The sequence below is a fragment of the Palaemon carinicauda genome, chromosome 26 (genome assembly GCF_036898095.1).
Source record: "Palaemon carinicauda isolate YSFRI2023 chromosome 26, ASM3689809v2, whole genome shotgun sequence".
Taxonomy (NCBI): domain Eukaryota; kingdom Metazoa; phylum Arthropoda; class Malacostraca; order Decapoda; family Palaemonidae; genus Palaemon; species Palaemon carinicauda.
Window position 1 is genome coordinate 40989042 of NC_090750.1, and position 18488 is coordinate 41007529.

General features: G+C 37.9%; 1 protein-coding gene across 2 annotated transcripts in view; it reads right to left on the reverse strand.

Moving 5' to 3' along the window:
• Positions 1–17859: 17859 nt before the first annotated feature.
• Positions 17860–18488, reverse strand: part of LOC137619500 (inositol 2-dehydrogenase-like) — a 31966-nt gene continuing 31337 nt past the window's right edge. For both annotated transcript variants that reach the window (XM_068349593.1, XM_068349592.1), the window contains one exon: positions 17860–18009. In XM_068349593.1, the coding sequence (XP_068205694.1) occupies positions 17900–18009 (110 nt within the window). In that variant the 3' untranslated portion in view covers positions 17860–17899. The remainder of the gene's footprint in view (positions 18010–18488) is intronic.

Sequence of the window (18488 nt, forward strand, 5' to 3'; positions counted from 1 at the left end):
ATGGTAGGACAGGATTAGAGATGAAACTATAAGATAGATTACTTGAGTGCCATGTGTGGATGAGATCATGATGATGGGTATATGGAGATGGTTTGTGCATGCTCTTCGTACTTCCCAAGAAAGATTAGTTCACCAAACGTTCAGCTGGGCTCCACAAGGCACTAGAAGAGTTGAAAGACCCAGACATATATGGCTGAGGACTATGAAGCACAAAGTAGGAGATGATGAATGGAGAAGTATTAAATTAAAAGCACAATATAGAGACGACTGGCGAAATCTAGCCGAGTCCCTTTGCGTCAATAGGCGTAGGAGAATATGATGTTGATGATATATATATATATATATATATATATATATATATATATATAAATATATATATATATATATATATATATATATTTATATACATATGTATACATATATATATATATATATATACATATATATATATATATATATATATATATATATATATATATACTTAATGAGAATGACAGCTAACAGATCGACATTACGAATAACAGAATGGGTCTCTAGAGACTGCAAAAGATGCAGGGGAAGGGAGAGAAGACGATAGATTAACGAACTAAGAAAGTTTGCTGGTATAGATTGGCATAGAGAGATCATAAACAGACCTAAGTGGAAGGACATGTCTGAGGCTTTTATTCTGCAGTGGACTAGTAACACCTGATGATATATATATATATATATATATATATATATATATATATATATATATATATATATATATATATATATATGTGTGTGTGTGTGTGTGTGTGTGTGTGTATAAACTCTAATCATATCGTGTATATCACTACAATCTTTAATTACTCCATATAAAAATTTGCAATTGATATTGCAAAGCTTTTAGTAAAAACTGCATTTTTTACTTGCAACTTATTGAGCCTTTCATGAAGAACTTTAATGCAAATTTCTTTCCTTCTATTCCAATCGTAACTGGGTTTATAAATGTCCGGATTATGAAAGCATATTTGGCCCGGTGTTGGAACCGGGGAGACCATTCATGAAGGGTAGGTTGGACAGACAAATTTGAAATAGGAATTCTGAACGAATGTATAATAGAAGAGTAATAAGTAGGTGCAGGTAGAGGGTACCTAAAGGGTTTTAGATCATGTTGTTGCCATGACCAAATATCGATTACTTAACTGGTTCTCATATTAACGGTAGATCTGAACATTGTATTCATGATACAAGACGATTAATTAAGCATGCATACTTAAATATTTACATATTTTATATACATGTATGTCTATATGATATGTTTATCTATCTATCTATCTATCTATCTATATATATATATATATATATATATATATATATATATATATATATATATATATATATATATATCGTTTTTTAGCGTAGAACAATACATAATCACCGTTTGATATTGTCCTATTCTTTCCTTCTTTCCTTCCTTTCTTCCTTTTCTCCTTCCTTTCTTCCTTCGTTCTTTATCACGTTCGTCTTCAGAAAACTCTTTTGGTAAGCTATTTTTCCACAATATCTAAATAGCAATAAATTAAAATACCAAAAACCGAACCAGCTTAAATAGCTTCTTATTCTCGTCATGGATAGGCCTACTGTATATGAATTGGGCGCAGTGGTCACTATGGTTTGGTGCTCGGTCTGGGGAGACCATTCCTCACTGAGTTGTAATTTAAAGTTGAAAGAACGTGAAAAGCAACAAGATGGAATTAGAGGTAAAATGGAAAGCTTTAAAGTATGTATAGCATTGGGGTCTATGGACTAAGGGTGAGATACTACAAAGAACCCTTTAGAAATGCCTACAGTTAACCGCCTGAGATGCAATGATGGCACTAGCCTCCTAAGGGATGGCTGCTTTAAAGATATAAGAACTCATTGTTGTTGTTTAACTTCATCTGTAAAAGAAATATGCCTATTTTCAAAAAGTCAGCCTAGGCCTACGGTGACCTTACGTAGTTTGAGGTATGTCTGGAGGAGGTTTTGTTCAGTGAGGTTGAGGTTTTGTGTTGAGGTATAGTAGGAGGTGCAGCTGAGGGAGAAACAAATGAAATTCAGTAGAAGGTTGGCTCTGTAGTTAAGTCAAACCTTGCATAGCCTTACCTCCCCCACGGAGTATCTCTTCCTCCGGAAATACGGAATCCAGACACCTCATCATCGGTGTTCCTTCGGAAGCCTGGGTAAAATAGTATATCGGCTTGTGTATAAAAGCCATATTTTCATATAGAATCTTGGCAACAAGTTTTATTATCATCTAAATACATCATCAAACAGGGAAAATTATGTTGCCAGTTTTTCTGTGTGGTCCCAGACTGATTTTCAGCATCTACAAATAATATCGTAAAAATTCCGCAAAAATAACATATTTTCAAATTATTTACAGTGTGTAACAATTTTAAATGGCCATAATTATCCAATTTTGGAAAATATGTGATAAAGACTAATAGTGTGTGACTATTTTGTACTTATGGTATAAATGTTCACCAAAAGATTCTGCTTCTAGCAACTTAACAAGTAATTCTTATTGCAAAAGAATAACACAAATGTTAATGATCCGCTGTTTCAAGTTACAGCCACAAATGTCCACGACGTCAGTCCTCTTCAATATCCTGGCCATCTGTGATAGGATTAGTGTTCTGGCATGTGTCATCTCCTGTACAGTTGCACAATTCAGTGCACACAAGATTATTTTGTCTGCAAGAGCATCTGCGCGAACACTTGTTGGCTGAATCGATGTTAGTGGATCCGCAGTTGCATCAAATGAGTTGAAGAACTGCTTCTGGAGCTGGTGCTTCCTTTGATAGCAGTGGCATCAGTTTGTCATGTTGCATTTGCCATCCGAGCATGAGAGGATTTGGTATGACTGGATTTAAGACCAGGTCTTGTGACCAAACACTTGCTTGAATATGTGCGCGTCGGATGTGCTCGAGCCAAGCTCCATGTGTAGGTGGTAACATGTCTACTCCTTGGTCAGATCTCAGCCTTTTGAAGAGGTACCACCTGAGATTCTTTGCCTTGGGGATATGGAGTTGCTTAGGACAGAAAAGTGAGCATAAGAATTCTTCACACCCTTCAACCACACTATCTGATGGTTTGGCTCCTTTTCCAAGCCCATTCAGTGCAGCAAGTACGGTTGAACTGGCATTAAGGAAAGCTTTGAAGCATTCTTTTTTTCCTTTGCCTTGTATATGCCCAGTTGTATCGCATCCAGTCAGCGCATGCCATTTGATCAAAGCTGATGCTTTGTCGGAACCAAGCTTGTCATAGATGGGTTTCAGCTGGATGATGCGACGGCGTTCTCTGGTGCCCATGATCATTGCTGGTCGCGTACCAAGCATTGGCACCCTACGAAGAGCCAAGAGCAGAACATCAGTGTCCTGTGAGTATATGTGGACTTCAAAACCTGTTCCTGCTACTTCTACAGCGTGTAATATCATCACAGTGTCAGCTTCTTCGTGGGTGCTTACACCTGTCGATACATGACATTCAGAGTTTGTCATAATGCTGCTGCGTGTCACGGTTACTAGGTTCTTGGTAGTACTCTGGTTGATGAGTTGTTGTGCCAGGTACAAAGTGAGTGAATCCTTTGTCTCATTGCTTGCAAGAAATGTACCTTTGTCTTTGATACAAGTTGCATCTTCTACAATGTAGGAATTGATTCCCTTGGACTTGCCTCTGCGGCTCTCCCGTGTGCCCTCCTTGAGTGAAGATACTATGGTGTAATTATCAAAGATGATCCTCACTTGGCCATAACCTCGAGCTTTTGAGTCAATCAACTTGACATATGATGTGCCTAAATCCTTGCAGTTTTTGACGTTCTTGACAGCCATCAACTCATGCAATACAGCCATGCCATCAACTACAAGACAGAAACCCTCGTTTTCATCGTTGGTGCCCTGAGCATTGGTTCCTGGGGTTGTATTGTCATCTGGCTCCAGAAGGTTCTCCAGCAGGTGGATTACCATGCTCTTGTCAGTGGTCGGGTGGATTGCTCCATCTGGTTGCATCAGTAACCTGTTTATGTACACAAACTCGTGGGTGCCAATCACTTCCTCTAAGTTGATGTCATCCCTTGAGGATCGTGCTATCACCAGCATCCTAGCAAACAGTGATGATGTTGCTTTCAGTGTGATCACTTGGGAACCGGCTTTCAGTTTAATTTCCTTGGCAGTTGCTGACCAAGACAGCAGTTTAACCTTTGTCATCTTGGCCCACAGGTTTCCATTGCCAATCAGACGATCTTCAATGAAACTTCTGTATGCATCCATGCCAATCTGCTCTGTGGACAGAATGCTTTCTTTGATGTTGTCGGGAATGATCTCTTTCGACAGAAGCTTGAACATCTGACCTGTCGTTGCATCACTGGCGGGCCCAGTCTCAGTTCCTTTTGATCCACTAAAGATGTTGCATGGCGACAGTACCTTCTTCAGTTGTGTGATTGCCTGTTCCTGGCAACGAACTTTGGCCTGAGAGAGGCAGTGGTGCTGTTGTTGTATTGTAGCACTGTTGGACACTGCTGCCAGTTGTTCACTTTCGGAAGCAATGCGTGCCAACTCAGGACCAGTGAGACAGAACTTCAGCAAAGTCTTTGGGTTTGATGTTATTCCAGAGATTCCTCCTTGACCTTTGGTAGATTTATTTTGATGCTCCATTACCTGGTCTACTGCAATACGAGTGAACGGGATAGTGTTGCTTGTATTCACTGTGAAGTCACCATTTACAAACTCTTGCCAAATCATTGGATCTGTGGTTTGTATCTCTTGCATTCGAGCTATGTATTCGGGTATGTTCTGCGCATAATCCAATCTATTGTACGCAAAGAAGTAGACACAGAGCTTTTCTAGTGCTGACAAGTAGAGAAACCAGTTACCCTCACGTGTAGCGCGTTGGAACTGCAGCAGAACCATCACCTGTTTCATGTACATACACTTGTACATTGGATCTTGGTCATGAGCGTCATCATAGTCACGAAGCTGCTTTTCAAGGTTCATGGACTCCAGCTTCATTGCAAATGTTTGGTGTGCCGTACGGACTTCAAAATTGGCCTTGCATGCCTCGGTCAATTCTTGTGCAGCTGAACGTAGTGAATCACACACTGTCGGGTGGTCATCCAAGAATGCACTAAACCATAGGTCAAAGAGAGCTTGGAGTGTTATTTGGTGAGCTTGAAGAGCCCTATTATGGTGGTTGCCACTGATGATCTGGGCAACAGTAACACTGCTGTATATGTCTGCTTCCTGCCATGCATCATCAATACCGCTCCCCTCAATCGTCCTGCCTAAGCACCTCAAAGAACACAACACTGTGTGGAACCCGCCAGGGCATAACACCCATTTGTCCTTGTACTGCGGATCCAGGTATGGGAGTTTTAGAGCTCGTTTATACGGGTCCATATCCATGGTTACCACCAGTTTGTTGTCTGGGCCAGTCACAAGCTCATTCAACCTATACAAGTTCTCCAGAGATGTAACTAAAGTGGACCATTCATGAGCAGGAGCTTTGATGATTGGAAGACCAAAGGCTTGATCAATTACTGCGGGAGCATCTGTAGCTAATGGCACGTGGGTGAGAGAGTTGTAACCAGACCAAACAGGCACAAACTGTCTCTTGTTTAACCTGTCAGTTGTTGGTTGATCTTTGCGTTCATCATTGTCTCCTGGGGATACTTCTGAGCCAAGCTCCTGGACGCCAGGTCTATTAAAGAAGCGTACCACCATCCACTGTATGTCACTGCTTTGTGATCTCATGTAATACTCGTCATACACCCCAATCTTGTAGCTGCTATAGTGTAGGCTGGTCCTGGGCTTTGGACTGCCTTCTATGTCACATGTAGCCAAGTTGAGTATGGTGGGTGGCACATCATGTAGAGACTCAGACGTTGGACTCTCACTGAACTGCACAGGTTTGACCACTGTTTCGCCTTGACCAGATCGCTGATATACTGCCATTGCCGTTCCATGGAAACTTCCTTTTCCGTCTGTGGTGTCCATTTTTTTGTCGACATTGTCCAGTGAAGCCCGTATCCTCTTATTGCGCAGAAGACCTGGTGGTACATATACACCATACTCTTTGATATTCTTGGCAACAGCATGGGCGATGGTGTCACATATTGTTGTGACTCTATCATATGAAATCCCAGCGCCACACATGTTCAGCAGAGACACCGCCTTCTGACTTCGAAAGTTGTGGTACATGTATAACGAGAGTCCTATAGCATAAGGGCTTTCAAACGTATTACGAAATCTGGAGTCAGATGAAAGTGGGATGAGTGCCACTTGTCGGTCTGTCTTGCAAGCCTGTACGATGGATTGAGACAGAACGAGACATGATTTATGCAACAGTTCAGTACGTGTCTCTGTTGTTGCAGCTTTTGCCCCTTGCAAGATCCATCGCATTAATGTCATTAGTTCAGCTGGAACACCAGCTTCGCCACATCCAACTAAAGAACCATCAAAGGACCACGGATGTTCTTTTCTGGTCTGTAGCACTGCTTGTCTGATGACCTTTGAGCAGCGGTAGATTGCTGTTATGTCTGCTTTCAGGTCTCTCTCCTCCATTGCCTGGTCTATGGCAGACCGACCAGATTCCCTGGAATGTATCACTGTGGGCTTCCTTCCTCTGGCATCAGTGATTGTGAAATTGGTAATATTTTGTTCGATTTTTGCTAAGAGGGCCTGTCGTGAGATTTGCTTGTCGGGAATTCGATGGTCGTACATCATGTCAGAGTACAATGCAGCAACATCGGTCAGTGTTATAATGTCTCCATTATCCAAACGCTCTCGTAGTTCGGCGAAAAATTCTATCTCAGCTGATATGAATGCCACTGTGTCTTTATTCGAATGGTCCTTCTTTGTACTGGGTCTTTAGGGATGTTGCAAATAGCGTTGCCAGTGCATCGTATGGCAGCTTTTGTGGTATCTGATGTCCCTGGAAAGAAAGTCTCCATCTGCAAGGATGTCGGCCATGTTTAGCTTCCACAAGTCTTTGTCACTGGCATCAACAATTTTTTTGATTGATTGTCCAATGTCTGCACTTCTACATATATGAAGCTCCTCTGGTGTGGATCCTGCCCTGGCGTGTTTTTTGGTGTGTTTGATTTCTTGGCAGTAGAAGCATAGTTCTCTGTTAAATGCACTCACGTGAGATCGTGTGAGCTTTCTATTGGTCGAATCAACACCTGCATCTCTGTCAGACGCAAGAGTGGCAGTTGATGACGTGGGTCGGCCCCCACCTTTCCTGTAAGACAACATACCAGGGTCGCTTGTTGTAAGTGCCTTTTCATAGCGCTTCTGGTCTCTCTCAGTGTGTCCCTTGTGTGTGACTTCACTATAGCATGTTCTGTGCCAAACGGCATGGTTGTCGTTCAGGATTTCTGCTGATAAACCGCGCATCCGTTGATTTAATTGAACGAAGTCTTGATTCCCATATTCAGCTCGGAGCTCGATAGTGTCAAGGAAGTTCTGATAACTTTCGCTTTTAGGACATGTCAGTGCTTCCAGCTCTTTTCCTTTGCTTTTAGTGTTCGTCCATTTTTCCCCTTGGCATTTTAGACATCGATTGAAGTCAATTGACGGTCTTTTTGTTGGTGGTTCTCCAGAAGTTACAGAGATGGACATCTTTGTTTATATTGTTCACAGTGATGGCGCAGAACTTTTATTCACTCCTGTAAAGAAACAAATATTTGAAGATTAATTCAACATTTCCAAACAGGAATAACATTAAATCACAATTTATTCACTATATACCTACCTTTATAGTGCCACAATACCCCAAAAACTACAAAAATGTCATGCAGAAACATATCTAAACCTATATGTATGTAGGCGCTATTTTCCAATCTTGATCGAACTGCTCGATTTTAGTGACTTTAGTTTCTGTAGTAGAAAGTCATGTGGGACCAAATGAAAAAATTGGCAACATATTTTTCTATGTTCACAATATTACCTGGAACATTTTCAACACAGTTGCCAAGATTCTATATAAAAAAATAACAACATTAATAGTTATTCCTCCAAGGTTTCCTACCTTCTAAGTTTATACACGCACGTACACATACACACGTTAATATCTTCCAACAAAAATAATTGATAGACAACAAACATCACCACCAACACACCATCAACACATCGCCTGTACGAATACACCACCAACCTATGCCACCAACACTCTCACTAACGCCATCATTACTCTGTCCTTATCCTCGCCAATACAATATTCCTATCGCTTATTTTATGAAAAATGAACATAAAAGCAATTAGTTTGAGATACAACAACTAATATGATCCTCCCTCTACCCCCACCCCTCCTTCATCGCCAACATCACCAACAGACCACCACTCTACGAATCCACCACCAACCTATGCCACCAATTCTTCAATTTTTCTTATCGTTTATTAAATGAAAATGAACATAAAAGTTACTACTTTCAATACCAAAACATAAATGGAAATCTTATTTGACATTTAAACAAATACAAGTAAAATTTGCCATCTTCAAATTTTGAATCTGTCGGAGAAAACACCGTTAAAGTTCGGCTCATTCGACTCACTGGAACGATTTGAATCGGGTGATCTGATATAATAGGCCGTCAGTGTCATACTCATAATACATCAGTCTTGCTTTGAATGTGATAAGTGCAATCGCCCGCGCGCGACCTTTAGGCTATTCATCTCGCTTGTATCGTAGGTCATGGATTACACTAAGCTACAGCGGCACACCAATGTGAAATGTAAGTACGACATTTGATTTCCATGTGTATTATATCGATTAATATTGTTATATACTGTAGGTGTTTCCTTTTATGTGTAGATGTTTTGAACTCCGCGCTTTCGAGTGGGGAAAGTGTAGCCAGCCGTTACTCTGTTTCGTAGTTTAAAGATACTCATTTTAAAATAAGTATATGTATAATTCAGCCATCTATAAGTCGGTTTGGTTAAATATTTATCAAAGAATAATCTCCAGTAAAATGTAATTTCATCTATTCTATCAGAGCAGAGCTCTAACGCCCACACGATGGTTGCCATGACAACATTAGGGATGGGCGGGCATCGGCCTAGGTATACAGCGGGCTGGTGTTTATCTACGTAAATATTCACAAGTTTTTTCTATATAAATAAATAAAAAAACAAATAAACAATGAACATATCATTGTTCTGAGTTAAACGATGACATCGGAAACTATTTTTTCTGGAAAACACGAATGTCAGGATGCCAGAAAAGTTTAAATCAATCAATCGAAAACACGAACGTAGATCTGATTTTAAAATAAATTTTATGAAAGTATTAGCAATTTGATGTGATTTCTTCAAAGTTTTCGATACTTATTACAAAACTCATGACGTTAATGTCTTCCTCAAGATTGGGAGAGAGAGAGTCCGAGCTGATAGCTGACTACTCTCTCTCTCTCTCTCTCTCTCTCTCTCTCTCTCTCTCTCTCTCTCTCTCTCTCTCTCTATAGTTCTGCGTTACAATTAGAGGGTAGTAGCTAGCAAGTATTAAAGATAATTCTCTCTCTCTCTCTCTCTCTCTCTCTCTCTCTCTCTCTCTCTCTCTCTCTCTCTCTCTCTCTCTCTCTCTCTCTCTCTGTGATTATTATTCAAAAGGTAAATTTTGACCAATCCATGATCTTACGCAATCTCGCAAACAGTGCGCCAGTCTGCATCACTATATTCCCTCATCTATTTCGTATTTTTATCATTATTGGTCGATTATTTTTTCTTTTTTATAATGGCATCCTTTAGTTAAAAGTTGACCGATGATGATATTCATAACAGCGTATATCTCGAGACCTTATACCTGAATAAACAGAATCTCCAACATATTCTCCAATAGCATTCTTCATTATTCTCCAACAAATTTTTCTCCAACCCTTAGAATCTAATACGCAGCTAGTGTCTGTTTTCCTCTCCAACAGTTTACATTATCTTTCAACACTGTCTTCCACAATGCCAACAGTCTCCAACGAAAATCTCCAACATCCCGGAACTTTTTTCTCCAACATTTTGATTTCCACCGCTTTCCCTACCAAATTTTACCGAACAGGTCGTCTCCATCAATTGTCCTCCAACACCCCATCAGTGTTTCTACAGCAACATCTTCAAGTCTATCTCCAACACTGCCTCTATATTCTTTCCACGAGAGTCCTTCAACAATCTGTAAGTCACTCTTCCAGTCTTTCATAACTAATAATCTACAATAGAACCTTCAGCAATCTTTCTCCATCAGTATCTCCAACAAAATGTCTCCATCACTGTCTCCAAAAATCTTTTCCTTCACTACCTCCAACAATTTTTCTCCATCACTGTCTTACACAATCTTTCACCCTCACTGTCTCCAACAATATATCCCCATCATGGCCTCCAGCAATTTTTATCCCTTACTGTCTCCAATAATCTTTCTCCCTCACTGTCTCCAACAATCTTTCACCCTCACTGTCTCCAACAATCTATCCACATCATGGGCCACAACAATCTTTATCCCTTACTGTGCTGCCTTCATCTCATCGCCATCCATGCTGATCCAGAAAGTGTATACTCCTACAAATTGAAAATCCAGCAAAGGCTTCCATCACATCTCTTTATATGGGTTGCCAACTCACAGAGCCCGTGGCCCACCTATGTGTTGGTTTGCTCTAAAATCGTCAATCAATCAATCATCAGCAACACTATCAGTGCAATGAAAATAAACATTTACTACAAATTCTAAAGATACTATATTAGGGATCATAGTTCCTAAATATTCAAATGATTCTACTTCATTAATCCTTTTTCCTTCCAATGATATTTGATCTTCCATTGATTATTCCATTCTCATCATCTCTGTTTTCCTTCTGAGCCCAACCTCATGTGATATTTCATGCATTCTGGTAAGCAGGTTTTGTAAGTCCTGTGCTGTTCTGCTAATAAGGACAGCATCTTCAGTATACTCTAGGTCTGATAATTTCCTGTAACCAATTCAGTCCAATCATTCTCCATCATCCCAACTGTTCTATACATTACAAAATCCATGAGGAGGATAAATAACATAGGTGTCAACACATACCCTTGGAGGACTCCACTGCTCACTGGAAATTCATTCAATAGGACTCAACTTACATTAACTTTGCACTTGCTATGCCTATGAACAGACTTGATCAAATTTACATATTTAAGAGGAACTCCATGATAACGTAGAACTCTCCACAAAATTGGCGGGTTCACACTATCAAAGGCTTTTTCATAGTCCACAAAAGCCATCAAAAGTGGATTTCTATATTCTACACATTATTCTAACTCATGTCTTAAAATTAAAATTTGGTCAGTACAACTTCAATCTTTTTTAAACCCGTCTTGTTCATCTCTCAGCTTTTCATCAATCTTTTCTCTAGTCTCTTTGGAATGAGCATAACATATATTTTCATGACAACTGACGTAAGAGTGATGCTTCTGTAAATATATATATATATATATATATATATATATATATATATATATATATATATGTGTGTGTGTGTGTGTGTGTGTGTGTGTGTGTATGTGTGTGTGTGTAATAGGTTGGCCAGGCCACCAGTCACCCGTTGAGATACTACCGCTAGAGAGTTATGGGGTCTTTTGACTGGCCAGACAGTACTACATTGTTACGGTTCATTTTCCCTTGGCCTACACGCACACGCACACACATACACTGAATAGTATAGCCTATTCATCACATATTCTCCTCTGTCCTCATACAGTTGACAACACTGAGATTACCAAACAATCATTCTTCACCCAAAGGGTTAGTGCACTGTAATAATTCAGCGGCCACTTTCCTCTTGGTAAGAGTAGAAGAGACTCTTTAGCTATGGTAAGCAGGTCTTCTAGGAGGACACTCCAAAATCAAACCATTGTTCTTTGGTCTTCTGTAGTGCCATAACCTCTGTACCATGGTCTTCCACTGTCTTGGGTTAGAGTTCTCTTGCTTGAGGGTACACACAACCACACTATTCTGTCTTATTTTTCTTGCTATTGTTCTGTTAAATTTTTTGTAGTTTATATAGAAGATATTTATTTCAATGTTGTTATTCTTCTTAAAATATTTTATTTTTCCCTGTTTCCGTATCTCACTGGGCTATTTTCCCTGTTTTGGCTCTGAGCGTATAGCATCGTACTTTTCCAACTAGAGCGGAAGCTTAGCAAGTAATAATAAAAGTACTATATATATATATATATATATATATATATATATATATATATATATATATATATATATATATATATATACACACACACACATATATATATATATATATATATATATATATATATATATATATATATGCATACTTTTTTCTTCCTTGCTTTTTACTTATTCGGGTCCTTATTTGGGACTGCCACTTTTAATAATATTTTCCAAATTACCTTGATATTCTGCCATTTCCTCCTATTCTATCCTCTTATCATCTCCATTACAATCTTTCCACTTGGCCTTAGCTCTTCCTCTCCTTCTCAGTCCATCCACCTCCACGTCTATCAGTTCTCTCGGAAAGTGTTGCTTTTCTCTTCTCATCATACAGCCATACCATCTTGACCTTACCTCTTGCTCTTTCTTTGATGCTTCAGTGACCTTAGCACTACCCCTAATGAGTTTCTTTCTAACCAACTTCATTCTGGTTACTCCGCTTATCAACATATGCATCCTCATCTCAGTATTGTCCAACTTTGTTCATTCTATTTTAATGGTGCTGTTTCCAATCTATATGTATATGTATATATATATGTATATATATGTATATATAAATATATATATATATATATATATATATATATATATATATATATATATATTCATATAACTTGGAGCCCTACTAAAGCCTTAGGACATATTCTAATTGCAAAATATAGAGCTATAGTAAGAATGATGATGGGAATGATACTAAGAGACAGAAAAAGAGCAACGTGGATACTAGAGAAAACTAAAGTAGAGGATATTCTAACATGTAAGAAAAAGAACTGGACATGGCAGGGCATATCATGGGAATGAAAGACAATAGATGTACAATAGCAATAACAGAATGGGTCCCTAGATATTGTCAAAGAAGCAGAGGAATGAAGAGAAGACGATGGATTGACAAACTAGAAAGTTTGCATGTGTAGATTGGCACAGGCAGACCATAAACAGACACATATGAAAGTACTTTTCTGAGGCCTACGTTCTGGAATGGATTTGTAACGGCTGATGATAATATTAAATGAATATGTATATATATATATATATATATATATATATATATATATATATATACTGTATATATATATATATATATATATATATATATATATTATATATATAGATATATACACACACACACACACACATATATATATATATATATATATATATATATATATATATATATATATATATATATATATATATATATATATATATATATATATATATATATATATTTACATATGTAGGCATTATACATATTTAAACCTACATATATGTATTTATATGTATGTGTGTGTATATATATATATATATATATATATATATATATATATATATATATATATTTATATATATATATATATATATGACGTCAATCAACTTTCAGATAGTGTTTTTTTTTGGACATCCAATTACCTTTGCCAGATAAAGAATAATTTTTCATGGAATAGAAAAAGCAATGAAGGAAACTCAAATTATTATTTTTCTTATCATATTGGGCATTTAGATTTTTATTTTTATTTTTTATATATACATTTCCACTACGGCGGCCATTTCGTGTTCCTTCAACTAACAAATTCTTTTTAATTAGACTATAAACATGTTGCCAATGCCATCTATTGGCACACAAGAGAACTATTTGCTGTTGGGTAATATCTTTACTACACTAATTGGTAAAGAATGTTTTTATACAACAGAAATATACCCCGATTTCAATTTCAGTTCTCGTAATTATGTTTAATATTAGGGTAATAGTTTATTTCATAAATATATCACACTAAATATGATAAAAGTAATTACATGCCAAGTCTGTTGAACTTTAATTTTCACTAAAACCGAAATGAAGTATGCCCTCAAAGACGACATGGACAGAAACACCAACAAAATACGATGTTTTATACTGAATCAGACAAATAAAAAGCCTTCATAATCCTCTATGGCAACAATTAAAAGATATTTCCTAAATAAATCCAATGCTGGGGATAGTTAAAAAGACTCGATTCATCTTAATTTCTGTGATTAATTTTGTTTTAAGGATTCTTAGATTGGTCGTCCTGGACGTTCACTGATAGTCAGCAGAGGTGATGACGTCACAAGTGCAAAGAAAAGACGATAAAGGATCAGTAATGAATAAGATTTTAATGTTAAAAGCTTCCACAATAAAATGGGGCATATAATCCGATTCAAAATAATACCTCTTTTTATTTTGGTTATTTATTTTTATTATAAACATGCACACATATATAAATGTATGTATATTTTATAAAAAAAAAATGTATATTAGTGTATATACTGTATATACACACACATATATACAGTATATATATATACATATATATATATATATATATATATATATATATGTGTGTGTGTATGTGCGTGCGTGTGTGCGCGTGTATGTTTTATATATATATATATATATATATATATATATATATATATATATATATATACGTATATATATATATATATATATATATATATATATATATATACGTATATATATATATATATATATATATATATATATATATATGTGTGTGTGGGTGCGTGTGTGTACATATATAAATGCATGCTCTGTGTATATATATATATATATATATATATATATATGTGTGTGTGCATACAGTATATATATATATATATATATATATATATATGTATGTATATATATATATATATATATATATATGTATATATATAGAGTATATATATATATATATATATGTGGGTGCGTGTGTGTACACATATAAATGCATGCTCTGTATATATATATATATATATATATATATATATATATATATATATATATATATATATATGTCTATATATTTCTATATAATTCATTTGTTTATTTATACCATATTTAGCCAATGTATGTATATACACACATACATATACATAAATATATATATATATATATATATATATATATATATATATATATATATATATATATATATACATATATATTACTGTTGATTTACAGTAATTTTAAAATAAGAACGATAGAAAGTCTCTCTTATTTTTACGTCTTTTCTTTTAAACTGTGGGTGATAGCTTGAAATGATTTATGATGTTTACTACCTCACATCAAGACGAATCTGGGGATATGCAACATGACCAGGACAATGACAATCACCAACAGCTGCATTCACACCCAATCTCACCAACAGGCCGTTGAACCCCAACAGGTTTTTCAATATTGGAAACGCCGCCTTTGCTCTCACCACACCTGTCTATGCCGCCTTCAACAGCTACAGATGGGGTTTAAGGCTTCTCATCAAATATCTGGAGGAATCTCGACAGGCTGAGTTGGCTACACGTCAGAGAGAGGAGGATCAACGTTGTCACGAGGAGGAACTATGCCGCTAAGAAGGCTATTTAAGAAAAAAGGAGGGAGCTCAGCGCTTCACTGCTTTGTTGCAGCTACTCATGGTCAACCCTGCCCACCAACAAGCAACACCACCGGACTCGCAACAACTTCCAACCCAATCTTCAGTATCTTCGCCCGTTCAGCCATCACCTCCACAGAAAGCCATCACCCAGACCCCACCGCCCTTACGTCCCGACGCCACAGATCAAGTGTTTAGAGAATGGCGTAGACGCTGGGATGACTACAGTGTAATAGTGGATCTAGGGACTTTACCTACCCGGAAGCAGTTAATACAACTTTGCATGTGCCTCAGCCTGGAGACCCAAAGGATACTCGAACACACAATCAATGTGCCACCAGACAGAGATAGGAACGTGGAAGAACACATCAAGAACCTGCGAAATGAAGCTTTGCGTCGTAGAGACCTGCTTTCCTGCAAACAGAGGGAAGGAGAAAGCTTCAGCGTTTTCTACGTCAGACTGAAGCACATAGCTGAAGAAGTCGACGTCTGTCCTGGCCAGTCTGTGGCTTGCGAAGAAACTCAGCTAAAGATGATCATCATCATGCAAGTCAGGGACGAGGAGCTCACACAAAATCTTATAGCCCTGGACACTTCAGCTTCATGGCCACCATGGTCAATGAGTGTCGCTCTTATGAGGCCACAAGGACAGCCACCACTGCCATACGTGCTCCTCTTCCTAAATTGTGTGCGGTCTCTACCTACAAAAACAACAAAGGACAGGGGAGCAAGGGTACTACTTCTCATTTAAACCCTAACCGGGGCACTTCGTGTCTTTCCTGCACAAAGCACAGTTCTTCAGAGAAGTGTCCAGCTGGCGACAGCGTATGCGGAAACTGTGCCGGTAAGGGACACTGGCGTAAGATCTCAGAGTGTCCTGCCAACAAGGCCACTTGCAGACACTGTGGCCGAGTGGGCCACTACGACAGATGTTGCCGACAGCAGATGAATGCCAAGAAGGGCGGCCTTCCCAATGCCACGCCCCCTTCGAGCAAGCCCTCCAACTGTCATAAGGTTGAGACCTTTTCCACAACAACATGCCCCTCACCGGCACCCATATCCTTCGACCTCACCTACAAGGGTGAGACATCAAAGATTATGATGCTGCCAGACACAGGAGCCGATGTATCAGTGATGGGTCCTCAGCATTTGGAACTTCGTCATATCGCCAGGAACGAGCTACAAACTTCTGCCACCTCGTTGACAATCAAGGCAGATGGATCACAGATGACACCAGCTTTAGGTACCCTAAAGGCCACTCTGTCTTAGGCCAACAAATCCTGTCAAGCCACGATCCAAGTCCACGAAGGAATTCAGATGCCACTCATGTCTTACACATATTGCAAGGAGTTGGCCATTATCCCACTAGACTTTCCACGGCCCATCCTACAGGTCATCCACGTGAACAGATGTAGGGAGTTACCCTTCCATGCCAACACGACCCGTGCCGAGGCCCGATAATATTTCCTTTGTACCTTCAATGATGTTCTCGTGTCTAAGGAGGACCTTAAAGCAGCTCCACTGAGGTCGATGGCCAGACCTCCAATGGAAATCCACCTTAAAGAGGACGCTGTCCCGTTTGCCATCCACACCCTACAGCAGATCCCCTATGCTTTCCACAAATTAGACTCTATGGTCCAGCAGGGTATCATTAAGCCTTGTGGAGATGAGCCATCAGTATAGTGCCACCCTCTGGTTGACTAGGAATTTTTCAGAAGGTTCATATAATAACATGGGTCAAATTATTTCATTTCTTTAAACTTAGATTAAGGTGATCTAATGATAACCATATCTAGTTTCCCAAGTAAACTGATAGTTTAAGATAAAAGTTAATTTCGCATACCTAAGAGTTGACTTCCTTCAATAATCTTTATTCCATTTTCTTCTTAGTCCGATATGTTTTATCAACTATAACATATTCATTCATGAACCTTCTTCTGCTTATTGTTTTGCAGTTTATATGATAAGACTCTTGTTAACTTCACAAATTGATCCATTTACAAAAGAGAAAGAAAACATTTCAAAGAATTAAGAGCAGGATAAGATTTACCACTCAATACGAATTGTTAAAAGGTATCAACGGATCTATGGTGCAGGAAATAACTGGTCTCCAAAATTGACAAATTGACACACGTCTTAATTCAAGTTTTCAGCAGAATGTGAAGCTAATAAGAACTTTGTAAAAGATAGCTGTTCCAATAATGAATACTTGGGCAATTCTACGGTGTCTAACATCAGGAACCTATCAACAATAAAAACTGAGTTGGAAAAGAATCCATTTATTTCGAAGAGTTGAGATCCATTCAGTACTTAACCTCTACCATGCGTCCAGTCTTAACGGATTCTTCAAGTGCAGAAGCAATGATTGAGATATTCATGGTGTTCTTCCCTGTGACTGATGTCTTATCGAGACCTGGAAAGAGCCATTAAATCAGTTTCAACCAAATTTTATTTAAAGAAAACATTCATATTTAGAAAGACACATCTAAAAGTGCAGAGTAAAACCAGACTGAAGTATGGCTACAGGAAATATCATGAAGTTCATAATTTTGCCTTTCAAAGTTTGTAAAGCCACTGCAGAAATTCTTTAAATACTAGGACTCGCAATATTTTCTAGTGCTGCTTCATTATTTCTATGAAACTCCCCTGATGTTCACATCGTTTCTCTCTTTAAGCTGTTTAAATGTTAATGCCTTCCAAAAAATAAGAAAATTTCACTTCGTAAAATTAATCTGTTCACAGCCAAGTCTATAATATAGAGTAATGAATACATATTTACTATACGTATAGAGTAATGAATACATATTTACTATACGTATAGAGTAATGAATACATATTTACTATACGTATAGAATAATGAATACATATTTACTATACGTATAGAGTAATGAA